The sequence below is a fragment of the Mytilus trossulus genome, chromosome 8, assembly GCF_036588685.1.
Source record: "Mytilus trossulus isolate FHL-02 chromosome 8, PNRI_Mtr1.1.1.hap1, whole genome shotgun sequence".
In the NCBI taxonomy this organism is placed as follows: domain Eukaryota; kingdom Metazoa; phylum Mollusca; class Bivalvia; order Mytilida; family Mytilidae; genus Mytilus; species Mytilus trossulus.
Genome location: NC_086380.1, coordinates 10,626,989 through 10,641,189, shown reverse-complemented (window position 1 = coordinate 10,641,189; position 14,201 = coordinate 10,626,989). Strand labels below are relative to the sequence as shown.

General features: G+C 32.6%; 1 protein-coding gene across 1 annotated transcript; it reads right to left on the bottom strand.

Moving 5' to 3' along the window:
• Positions 1–474: 474 nt before the first annotated feature.
• Positions 475–14,106, bottom strand: LOC134727326 (uncharacterized). Its single transcript, XM_063591704.1, has 2 exons — positions 14,009–14,106; positions 475–2,142 (listed from the first exon to the last, which is right to left on the bottom strand). Exon 2 carries the CDS (start codon positions 2,137–2,139, stop codon positions 475–477), a length of 1,665 nt encoding a protein of 554 aa, XP_063447774.1. The 5' UTR covers positions 2,140–2,142; positions 14,009–14,106.
• Between the last annotated feature and the right edge of the window lie 95 nt (positions 14,107–14,201).

Sequence of the window (14,201 nt, the reverse complement as noted above, 5' to 3'; positions counted from 1 at the left end):
ATGTATTAGTATCAAAGGTGTTCGCATATACGAAGTTAGTCACATTGGTATATACAGTTGCTGCTATGCTTATTACATGACTTTTTGTACTTATATGTTGATTGAATTGAAGAAATCTGTGCTATAAACTATAAAGCTGAATAAAATATTGTATCGCCTAAGGGTTATTGATTTCTTGTTTAGTAAATTTCTACTTTTACTAAAATTGAGAATGGAAAGGGGGAATGTGTCAAAGAGACAACAACCCGACCATAGAAAAAACTAGAATGCATTCCACGAATAATTTGAATGTCCAATTTTTAATGGAGATTAACAAGTTGAGGACCTCAGTCACTGATTAAACTGAACTTAATTTACTGATTCTGTGTGAAAAGTAATGAACATATACAATTGGTTGTAGTACATGTGTCAAATTCAAATTCAAGTAATATCTTGGAACTCCTCAGTGTTTTTATTTTGATTTAGAACTGAATGTTAATTGAATTTTGCTAAGTATATGCGAGAGCCATTACAAATAAAGCATGAAGTCTCATCATGTTTAAAACAAATACATTCAAGAACGTTCAGTCCAGCATCCTCACTAATCAGTACTTTACTATTCTGTCCATCTTTTGATATTACTATTATTCTATTAGAAGCCCGGTCTGCTACAATAATGTTACCATAATTATCGGTACAAAGTCCTAGTGGCCCTTTTATATCCTGAGTATATTTCCAGATCTGTTTACCTGATTCATCAACACAGCATACTTTTTGTCCTCCGAAGTCACTGTAGATAACTCTGTCATTGCAGTAAAGAATATTGCACAGTGGTGATTGGCTTTGAACTGGTATTGACTTCAGTAGATTTCCCTCCACGTCTATAATGCGTATTTCCTTGCTCAAACCTACAGCAAGAGAGTTGTTGGAGAATGATAAACCATAGCATTGTTTGTCTAATGTGATAAATTTGGTGACAGTTTTGTTCTCCATATTAAAGATCTTAATGGCTTTCTCTTCATAATTAGTTATGGCAATAGTGTCCTGATTGATCTGTGCTACACCGAAGGATCTGCCAGGAATAGGTAATTGTTTCTGTAGCTTGTGTGAAGTAAGTAGACTAACCTTACCGTCATATTCCACTACTATAAATCTCCCATCCATTAAACAAATCATACCACGAACCGAGTTACCCATCTTGATCGCTACCTTTGTCTCCATATTCATTGTCATGCTGTTTATGTTGGAATGTTCTTGTGATTCTACTTGTGCTTCCCTTCTCAAATTTGTTTCTCTGTTCAAGTCTGTTTCTGTTTTGACAGCCATTACCTCTCCCAAGGATTCTAATGATCCTAACTTACTTAGAATGCTTTCTATCTCATCATTTTGCTTCATTCTGATGCCAAAATCTTTAGCCCCATCATTTTCTTCTAAATCGTCAGCATATCGTTGATATTGATGCACTTGTTGTTCAATTTGGTGTATTCCTAGAAATGATTGCAGTTTTGAGGTACTTAAAATTACAGTATGTAATTGTTCCTGTATTTCCTTTAAGTTTTTCTGTTTTTCTTCAATTTCAGCTATTAAACCTGTTGCTTCTGATTTTTCCTGATTAAATATGGTTTTTGTCTCATTGCATAACTTGTTCTCCAAGTTGGTTAAATGATTGTTTACTTTCTTGCGAATTTTTAAAATAAATTCGTGAATGCTTTCACAATCTTGTTCACCTCTGCTAATGTTTTTAGATTTGTTATGAATTAATTTATCCAGAAAATGTAAGATTGAGTCAATTTGTTTTTCCGAGGACTGTATGGACTTTTCAATTTTTGTTTTTTCCACTACACTTGCTAAAGTTTGTATTGCTTTACATTTTGAATGACTAGTAGAAATACATTCATCACAGCAAGGCATTAAATGAATAGGACAGTACAAATGAAGCTGTTGACCATGTTTGCCACATTCTGTTTTAATAGCTTGGGTGGATGGTTTGTAACTTTTAATATCAATGGTTTTATGATCACGGGTTCCTTTTGATCTTTTATGATGACCGGAACATGTTGAGCATAATCCTTCTTTGCAGTTGGGACACCATAATTCAGCTTTTATATTTACGTTTTCTTCTTGACAAGGTCCACATGGTATAGGTTTAGTGGATGCCATGACCTAGACATATATAAGATATAAGTTATGTTGCCTTCATGTCAAGGTCAAAATTAAGTGACGATTATAAAATGAGATATTGTCTAATAAACAGGAATTTAACAACATTACAATTCTAGAGGTCAACACACTATTAGCAACAATGTATAAGTGTAATAATATACTAAATTCAAAGCTTGAATGGAATAAAGATCCTCCATCAACATCAAGCTTAAGATTTTTTTTCGTTTATTGTTGGTTCATAAATCAGACCTTTACATTTTGAGTTTGAAGTTGTTTGATATTTTTCATATTGGGACACCATAATTCAGCTTTAGTGTTTACTTTTTCTTCTTGACAAGGTCCACATGGTATAAGGTATAGTGGATGCCAATGAACTGGACATAATGAGTCTTTTATAGGTTTAAATAATGCCACGATATAGACGTGTTGGGTCTTTTATGAGTTTTGCTTATTGTTGAAGGCCATACAGGGACTGCTTACATCTTTGTTATTTTGTCTCATTGGCCATCTCACAAATAAAAGCACATTTTCTTATTTGTATATATTTCAGTTATTTATTCATGGTAGCTTTATATACTTGAATTGCTGATAAGAAAACATGCCTACTACACTGTAATATAGGCCACTGTGTGTTTAGTTAATTTCATACAACAAAATAAAATAAAATTGAATATTTTAAAACACACAAACTTAGGTAAAAATGGAAAATTTCATAATTGATGATAATTTTAAGTTGAAAAATAACCCTTTATGTTGCAGTCATGTATTCACAAATCTAACTTATGGCATAGGGAAATATTCAGTATGCAATTTATACATTATCAATTGGAAAACTAATGACTTTTTGAAATGAGATTATTCCTCATCATCTTTAGAGACGACTATTTGTGTTCAATACTGTCACCAACCATTAAAGTTTCAGTCTATGGAAGAAGCGTATCGATAAAAACTTTTCTTATATCAATGAGCGATATTGTCTAATATCAATTGTAAATATGCAGACATTCCATGCGGAAAATGTTGTTTTCGGCAACGAGAAATTAAGAAAATACTAACTTTAAAACTTATTGTTCAAGTATAAACAACAATTGAGTCTAAAGATACATTCAGAAGTTAGTTAGAAGCTAAAGTTTATGTCCGTGTAAAATTTGAAGTGCTGTGTTTTTCTTATATACAAAAATAAACAATGCGATGCTTTTAAAATATCAATGCGATACTTTTAAAATATCAATGCGATACTTTTAAAATATCATAGCGGTGTTTTTGTAATAGTGATATTAGTAATTATTAGTTTTAATATTTGACTGCTGTATCCATATTTTGACAATTTTACCTATTATGTCTGTTTTGTTCATGCATCGTTGTAAATAGGACAGAATTTGATGATACTGTCATACACGTGACAGGTTTAGCGCAATATAACCAGGTTCAATCCACCATTTTCAAAAAATGCCAGTACCGATGGGTTTTTATAAACAATGTCGTAATCAAATAGCTCAGTATCAATATCATTGTTCACATATATATAACATTTAGAAAATTTATAATGAACTCACCGAAATAATATGTATCAGATATGCTCGTTGAACGCATGCATGGAAGACTTTCTTTATTGAAAACAATGAAACTAACTTTTGACAAAGATGAATCATACTGTCCTCGTTAAGATTGATTCGACAAAATTTGGCCTGTGCATTTTTGAATCTCCTTTTTTTTATATAAATTAGACTGTTGGTTTTCCTGTTTGAGTGGTTTAACACTAGTATTTTTTTGGTTCCTATATAGCGTGGTGTTCGCTGAGAGTCAAGGCTCCGTGTTTAAGGCCCTACTTTGATCTATAATGGTTTACTTAAATCAAACTATTACTTTGATGGAAAATTCTCTCATTCGAACTCATGCACCATCTTCTTAATATATCTGTTAATCTTATATCAGATAAACCCCTAATAAATAACTGCTTTCCTGTCCTTCAAAGCGTCATTTGGGTGCTGAATCTTTTGTTAAGTGCAAACACACTTCTAAAGATTTAAAGGTATCGACCGTTATGATGGTACAAGACCGATTACGTCAATAAAAATACCAAATAAACAGCACTGAACGATCTAAATGTATAAATATAGAAAACATAATATACACATTTCTAACGTCAACAGACATTTAGATCTTATTCATTTGTTTTCTCAACATTTTTTTTAGTATTCCTTGAAGAAATGAATTTATAACAAGCGATACGGATTGTTATTTATACGATCGATTACTAGTCAAAAACGCAAGTCAAATCTCTGTGGTAACAAAGCAACGGAATGCCCTCACGGTCATCGCGATGTAAAAGAGCGTCCAGGCGGCGAGCTGATTATGTTCATAGTGATATAGATTTACCAACGGGGAAAGTCTTTGATATAAAAAAAAAAAAGAACTGTTTTCCTTCTCAATACTATTTCTATGTTAATAATAAATACATTTTCTGTTTGACAAGATTTTTGATTTTCGTTGTATCTGAAGTTGTTCAACTTATAGTCTGAGGCTACTCAGTAGGTATCTTCAAAGTTCGGGACATCAGCATTTGTACATTTTAATTTGTTTGGAATATTTATTCTAGCATTTGAATATTCATTGTTATTTGGAGCTGTATTGGATTGGACTGTTTAAAAGAATGTTTTTTTTAAGTCGTGATATGTATGGTCCGCAACCAAGTTGTCGTTGCCATATAGCTTTACCCTTGTTCGAAATTCCGTCATTCCGAAAATCCGTAATTTCTAAATTCCGTCATTCTGAAATTCCATCATTCCGAAAATCCTTAATTTCGAAATTCCGTCATTCTGAATTCAATCATTCCGAAAATTCGTAATTTCGAAATTCAGTTATTCTGAAATTTCGTAATTCCGTAACAAACCATTATACGGAGTTTTTTTGTTTAAACGCCCTAATATATTGGGCTTATTTTTGTTATGTGAGTTAACCATGATGAGTTACAGATCAAGTTTATTAAGTTTTGTTCTGCTTGGCTAATTTTTGCCGAAATTACGGTCTATGGACTTTGCTAAATTGTTGAAAATCTCAGTTATACAGACTTTTTTTCTAAATTCTTTCAGATATTGCACTGATTTTTTTTTTTGTATGTGAGCTAACTATGATGATTTAGATTTTTTTTGCTCCGCTAATTTTGGCCAAAATAAAGGGTTAACAACTTCAAGAATTGTTGAAAATCACACGTTATCACGGTGGGTATGGTTGTCCTGCGAGAGAACGTACTGTGCTGGTAATTCGGTCCTGACGGGTGCTGGTGGGTCCTGATTCTGTGCTGGTGGGTTTGTTTACATTGTATCAGAACGGCAATAAAACGACTGTTTTGTTGCTTAATCTTTCTCTGATGCGTCACAAGTACCATGCAAAGTATATTACAACATTATTATATTGCAAAAGTCGTGCAAGTTCGTTTAACGGAATTGTCCTGACGCGGTGCTGGTGATAAGAAAAACGGTCCTGGTTCTGTGCTACGATGTCCTGGTTCTGTGCCTTTATATTTTAGTTAAAAGTGGCATATATTCAAGATCATTGATGCTGTACTGTTATTGACTAATTAACTGTTGCCTGCTTTCTTCAAATTGATATTGTTTTGAATCCGTTTACTGTTATTATGCAAGAAAAAATACCCCTATTTTTTTTATTTTTTTTTAAATTAACTGTAATCTTATTTATTGGCCTGTTAATGGAACCCTTCTTGTCCCCTTTTAAGATAGAAAAATATGTTTACGATTTTCGGGATTACGATCATTTTGCAAGATCACCAAAATACGTTGTAATTTATACAATACTTATATAAAGTAGATGATGTGGTATGTTTGTTGTCAATGGACAAGTTTCCTTAAGAAACCAAAGGAAGTATGTGTTAATAACCATACGTCATCGTAATACCTTTAACAATAACCCATTAAATAAAAATGTAAAAGGTTACCGTTTTGCATAAAAATGGAGAGAAAAAATATAGAACAAAGAACTTTCTGAGCGTTTGAATCATATGTCTTTAGCAGCTTAAATCACATTTTTATGTGAACAATTGAGTGCTGACTATAAGAATAACGATAATATTGCGGGTTTGTTTGGGGGTTTTTTTTTGGGAAGGGGGGGATAAGTAAGAGCGAGGTTGCAGTAAAAATTTTAAGCTTGGGATAGTTTCCCGTAAGATTAAAAAGTTGTATTTTAAAAGAAAAATGTATCTTATAGCCATTTAGAATCATTTGCTGTATCTGTAAGATTTTTTCAACATAACTATTTTGTCTGAACGGTTATCAGGTTTTTTTTTCGAAAGTTCGATAGAACACTAAAACAAATCACTATTTTATGAAAGGGCAGACTAGAATATATCAGAGAATGAAGACGAGATAACCTAGAGACCACTATAAACAAAACTAAGATTTCTAAGCTTTTTCATTTCAAAATTCCAAAACAAATAAATATTTTTGATAAAGAATTAAGGGGGAGGAAGTGAACAATGTGTCCTACTTTACTATATTCAAATACTTTTATGAATAAAAATCAAATGTGCCTTAATTATAATTGAAAATGAGTAAATGGAAAAAATAATTAACTAAAATACACTTTTATTTTAATATTGGTTATATCACTAAGCTTTTAAGTTTTGTGTGTCAAACACACCATCTCTGTAGTAATGACTCCATACTAATTTTTTCACTTCATCCATTTTTTTTCTGCATCTTTTTATATTGTGAATTCTTAGTATTATTATATTTAAATGTAGCCTTAATTTATATTTAAAAAAAAACGAATCTAAAGCCAGATATATCAAACATTTTTGTTTCCATCTTTCCGTTTTCAGGACAGTATCAATCAACGTAAACACGCCTGGAAAGTAAAATGCGTACTCGGCTGTCTGTAATCGATCATTTTTAGACACCCTCTAAAAAACAAACCGGGGTGGGGGTTCAGAGATGCAAATTAAGTACTCAGATCAATATTTTATCTTTTCGTGTATGGTTTATGACCCCTTCTGTGGCTTGTCAATTACGAAATGTGCAAACTGCAAAAGTATCAAAACAGCACAGACAATGAATAATAGAGACATAATTTTGTACATATATCAAGGGGAAACTTCTTGCAAAGCATTATTATTTATAGTTCATTACTGTTTTTAGCAGAAAAAGAGAATTTGGTGGAAAGAAAATCACTATTTTTGTAGAAAATTCACAGACGTTTGTAAAGAGATTTTTGTTATGTTTAGCATTGGATCAACGCAAGGGTACATTATCCTTAAAAATCTATTTAAAAGTATTTGAAACTAACGTTTGCTTTGTTAATTGTGCATTTCGAAATTCCCCAAGGGTTATTGGAAAATAGAAATATGGTCACTTGGTCTTCTCCTGACCGGCAGTAAAACGCTTGCCGAAGTGGGGCGTCCGTTTGGCTGTGCGGGATGTATCAAGTTCGCAGTCGCGTCCGGTCAGAATGGGGACGTTAAATCCGATGTCTCGTGTAAAGAGAGTGCCACGCTCTTTGCACGTTAATAACCCTTGCAGCAACTCTTTGAGGGGTCCGTAGGTGGCCTGCTGCAAGGCAAAATTTCGGTTCCACGACTAATGGCCTCTTTTATGACAAGACCTACCTATTGCATTTATTGTGAACTTGTTCTCGTCCTGAATATGCATGACATATTTGCCACTGGACGTTAAGCAACCAACAATCAATCAATCAATAGCTTCATACTACCAATTGAGTTTAAAAAAGAAATTCTTAGATTAAACACCTACATTTAACTTTAAAAGGTCATAACAGTTTAAAACAATACAAATCTACACACACACAAAAACTGGCTTAATTTCAAATTGTTATCAACCTGAATCGCTATAAGATCATATATAAGCTCACCTGTGTCGAGGGGTCGTGTGAGGTTCATGTATTAATCTTTTTTGAAATTACTTGACCAAATGTTACCAAATGATTTTTCAAGAGTGAATCTAGGAAAAACAATATTCATCAACAAACATGACCACTGTCTGTTAAAATGTATTCGAGTTTTTAGTTTCAGCCGTTTCCATCGAGTATATAGGCAAACATAATATCTTTTGTTAGCTTGCTTGTAAGCTAAACCGTACCCTCCTTTCGAAGTAGCCTGGTCCTACAGACAGAAAGATGTGTCATTTGTCGGACTAGTATACTCTTAAAGTAGGGTAGTTTACATAACCTAACAATGACTTTTCTGTTCATCAAGCAATATAACCAAAGATATTTCCTTTGTATTCACACTCATTGAAATCGGCTTTAATATTGCAAAAGTTCAAGCAATTAGGGCAAAACTTTCCGATTAAAAAAAATCAAAATGTCTTTCCACCTTGCACATTTCAGAACATTCAGATCAGATAACGAAACTGGGTCCAGCAACATTTATAAGCAATTTAAGATTTTGACCCTCACAGTTTCCATTCACCTTCCATTCTGAACTGTAAAACATTTCTTGGTACCTTCTTAATTCCTTTATAGGTCTTATGTAAACATAATTATGACAATAACTGTTGTGAGCACAAGATTCACTGCACACTTTTAAAGTTCTGCTTCATCAAACATTAAAATGTAAACTTAAGTTTTGAGACTTTTAATCGACACGATTGAGATTTTTGTATATGAGAACATGGTTTATCTATTAGTTGAAAATGCGGCTTTGAACTAGCTTGCAGTACCTGCGAGCATTCGTTGTTCAATAATGTGTGTCTTTGTGTAATTATTTAATGTGATAAATTGTTGTGTTGGTACACCACTGTAACAATGAAGGAGGAAATGAGGAGGGTTGGTTAGGTGGAAGTGGGGAAGGGTGTGCGGAGCGCTGACAAACATGTCTATGCGGCATGGGCTTTGATCATTGTTGAGGCATCAATGTAAGGGGCATTTAATATCTTAATAAAACTATTCTTATTTTAGATACTATATATTGTTCTCTGATATTGGACGAAAGATGTTGCCCTTTTATGTAATTATGTTATACAAGTTACGATTATTTGAAAACACATATTAAACAGCCAAATGGATGCACAAGAGCTAAATAGAAGTAATAGATCCTATTGACAACAATTAGCTGCCCAATTTTATTGATTTTGTAACATTTGTTTCAAATATGACCAACTTCTAATCCAAAATCACCAGCACCGTATCAGGACCCACCAGCACAATGACAGGACCCACCAGCACAATGACAGGACCCACCAGCACAGTATCAGGACATGAGTAAATTGAGAAAATGCAAAATTTTCTTAAATTGCAATGTTTTTTTTACAAAATAGTTTTGTCGTGTGGATTGCGGTATAGAAAGCGGACTCAATGAGCATTTTTGTTTTATTTTTTCAGTTCGAGATTTTCTGAAAATAAGCATTTTTGTGTTACGCTTACTGAAACAGTTTAGAGGGTCAACTTTTCAATTGTTTATATATGAACCCATAAGAAACAAAATTGAAAAATCTCAACTGTTTTCTTCCATTTTTTATTAGTGAAAACGTCAAAAATCATCATTTTCGTCTTTGTTTACATTTTTTCATTGACCACCAGCACCCGTCAGGACCGAATCACCAGCACAGTACGTTCTCTCGCAGGACAACCATACCCACCGAGGTTATACTGACTCTTTTTCTATACGCCTCTAGATTTTGAGCTGATTTTTGACATGTGAGACTATCATCATGTTTGTGTCCACATTTGTTATTGAAATTGCAGATTTTTCAACATTTTAAGACGGGACAATTCGTGTTGCTTTGACTGTTTGACATATCTAGTTTTTGTCTGTTTCGATATTACCCATGTGGATAGGCTATAGCAGTATGACCTCAAGGGCAGATTCAGCCGTTTTCAAAAGGGGGTTCCAAACCTAGGATAAGGGGGTGGGGTTCAACCATATGTCCATATTCAAATGCATTGATCGGCCACTTGACCTATATTAGAATCTAATAGGTTAGTAGTCTATTTACAACCGCATTTAGATTCCACCATTGCATCATCACTTCAAACAGAATTAGTCGGTTAAACCATGTGATTGAAAACAATAGACTGAACAGGTTGTTAACACTTTTAAATATCAATAGGGTCAAGCAACATTTTAAAATGATAAGATCGTGTAAGCGTTAATTTTGTTACATGTACGAAGTTTTAGTGATATTGATCCCCAAACTTTAAGCCGGTCATGAACTAAGTTTGTGAATTATGTTTGCGGTTCTTTTGACATGCATTGTGACGTGTCATCGTATTAATTTTATATTAGAAAACTATAGTAGTTATATTAGAAAAGTATCGCATTCATAATTTTTTTATATTAAAAAAATATCGCTATGATATAAGACAAACATCGCATTGATATTTTAAAATATAGCATTATTTTTGACTTATAGGCGATTTTGGCTTATCCAAATATTGAATTCATCTCAATTGCATTCCACATAGTTTGCTACATGACATTAATTGAATTTGTACATCTACAAATGATTAAACGTGCATTTATGTCTCATTTATTCAACAATTCAATTTTCTCGTTTAAATACACCTTGCTTGGTATAACTTGAAATAATTCATGGAAATTATACAGCAGACGTATGTCTTGTTAAATGTCAGCCTGTTTTAAGAATAGAATCATAACTTTATACTAAAAAATCTTCGTTTCTTCATAAAAATGTAAACATTCGTCTGAGATTTCCCACAATGCAGCTCGTTGATATAAGACAATATCGCTCATTGATATAAGAAAAGTTTTTATCGTATCGCACCTTCCATAGACTGAGTTTTCAGTCCTATAAAGTTGGTATAATTAACATCCGTGATAATTTACCCCAAGTTTATTAAATAATCCTCAGTCAATAAGGGATATCAGGAACATATAAATTAACGTTAGATATACTGTTCCCAGGGGATATTAAGGGACTGAGTTCCTATCAAATATTTGAGAGAACAAAATATTTGTAATCTACTTTTATAATTTGTGTTGATGACCCTGTTACAATGAATGAAAGTTGCATGTTCATATATCTATAATACTAAAATTACGAGGTCCAATTTGTCAGCCGTCATCGGGTAAAAACGACAAATCAAAGAATTCGACTTTATATATATAACTAATATAGGACAATGGTGAAGTTTAAAAATTACACCACTCAAGACCCTTTTGTTTTCCAAACAATTAATATTGCCAATAATTAACAAGTTCCGGGTCGAATCCGACAATCAGCAAGATTTTCTAAGATAACTAATATAGGACAATGCTGTTGATTAAAAATACTCCATTCCTGGATAGCCAGAACCTTTTGCTTTCCAAATAATTAATATTACCAATAATTGATAAGTTCTAAGTCGACGGGTTCAAACAGAACGATTTGTAAGCAGAGAAAACTATGTATCTTATAATCGACATGACTTTATCAGATGACAATACCAATTACTAAAACAAGGCTTATATATATATATATATAATTAGGCATAGTTATATACTTTAAATCAGTCACGGACTCGCGATATCACGGGTGTGTACTTGTATATATATATATATAAAAGCTTTTAAATCCAAATAAGGAAAACTCTGTCACACAATTAAGGATACTTAAGGTAGATGGGGTGTCTAAATTATAATCCATAGAATTTCTTAATAATTTGCCAAAATGTAGTTTTATCCTGCTTGTTTAAGAACATTAATAAAAAGAATGGGTCACTAGACTTATTTTCACACTACAGGTTGTGCAAAATTGTCAAATTTTGTATAGATTATGCATGGAAAACCCAATTTTCGGTCATAAAACGAAATCTACACCATTGAATTTTGAGATAAAACATGAGAAGATAGCTCAATTATTATTCTTTCAGATAAAAAGAAGAAAAAATGGGGTCACCGGACTCGTTTTCTTGGTACATAATAAAATGGGTAAATTCCTAACACATTCTATTGTAAAAGTTACACTATCTGAATTATCTACCCTTGCATTTGAGTTGTCTCCCCTTATTTGGCAAATTTGAAAAAAAATGAATCAAACAAAAGTATTTGTTTTTGGTAAAATACAACCATAAATATGATAAAACATAGCATTTTCTATATCATAATGGAAAATCTTGCACATGAATTACCTACAAATTTCAAAATTTGCACATTTTATCAAAAATCTAGACCTTGTTTTCTTGTATTTCAAAATCCAAAATGGAGGACTGGTTTCATTGAGATGATGGGTGTATTCTTTTGTATCCTACATACAGTACACACCCTATGGATCTTTAAATAAACAAGAGGATCTTAAGAGCCTGTGTTGCTCATCTTGGTGTATCTGCATATTAAATAAAGGAAACATGAATTCATGACAAAATGTGTTTGTAGATCATACATTACTGATCATTCTTGCTATTTACAATTTTCTCTATCTGTTTGAACTTGGACCTTTAGTTATAGAGGAAATTATTTTGTAAAAACTTTACCAAATTCATGAAAATTGTTAAAAAAAAATAACTATAAAGGGCAATAATTTCTAAAGGGGTCAACTGACCATTTTGATAATGTTGACTTATTTGTAGATGTTAATTTGCTGAACATTATTGCTGTATACAGTTTATCTCTATCTATAATAGTATTCAAGATAATACCCCAAAACAGATAAATTTCTTAAAAATTATATACAGTTTATCTCTATCTATAATAGTATTCAAGATAATACCCCAAAACAGATAAATTTCTTAAAAAAATTACCAATCAGGTGGGGGGGGGGGGGGGAAGCAACCCAACAACCAGTTGTCCAATTCATCTGAAAATTTGAGGGCAGATAGATATTTACTAGATAAACAAGTTAACACCTTGTAAGATTTGCTTTAAATGCTTTGGTTTCAGAGTTATAAGCCAAAATCTACATTTTACCCCCATGTTCTAATTTTAGCTATGGCGGCTATCTTTGTTGGTGAGCCGAGTCACTGCACACACTTTTTTAAACTAGATACCCTAATAGTGATTGTAACTAAGTTTGGTTAAATTTGGTTCAGTAGTTTTAGAGGAGAAGATTTTTTAAAAGATTACAAAAATTTACGAAAAATTGGTAAAAAATTACTACTAAGGGCCATTACTTCTTAAAGGATCAACTGACCATTTTGATCGTGTTGTCTTATTTGTAGATCTTACTTTTCTGAACAGTATTGCTGTTTACAGTTTATCTCTATCTATAATAACTTTCAAGATAATAAGCGAAAACGGACAAAATTTCCTTAAAATTATCAATTCAGGAGCAGCAGCCCAACATTGTCCGGTTCATCTGAAAATTTAAGGGCAGATAGATCTTGACTTAATAAACAACCTGTCAGATTTGCTCTAAATACTTTGGTTTCAGAGTTATAAGCCAAAATATTCATTTGACCCATATGTTCTATTTTTAGCCATGGCGGCCATCTTGGTTGGTTTGGCGGGCGGGTCACCAGACACAATTTTTAAACTAGATACTCTCATGATGATTGTCGCTAAGTTTGGTTAAATTTAGACCAGTGGTTTCAGAGGAGAAGATTTTTGTAAAGGGGCCAGGTGAGCCAAAAATAAAATAAAACACGGCAGTGAATACCTATGAAACATTAAATAAAGAATTCATTCTTTTACATAAATAATGCCGTTAGTTTTCTCGTTTGAATTGTTTTACATTGTCTTATCGGGGCCTTTTAGAGCTGACTATGCGGTATGGGCTTTGCTCGTTGTTAAAGGCTGTACAGTGACCTACTATAGTTGTTAATGTTTGTGTCATTTTGGTCTTTTGTGGATAATTGTCTCATTGGCAATTATAACCACATCTTCTTTTTTATATAGTATGTGTATATGTGTATTGTTAAATTAAAAAAGAAGGTAAAATTTGATAATCAATGCAAATACCTGCTATTTGTATGATTCCGATGTTTTCCTTCTTAACACAAACCAGGAAGTTTATTTGGACATGTTGATACCTGATTCAAAAATTTTTAATGACCTGGTGACGTGACGGAATATACCTGACCGAGATTATGAAATTTGATAATAATATTTCTATATTTAGAGGGATTTAATTTTCTAATACAGAAAATCGGTA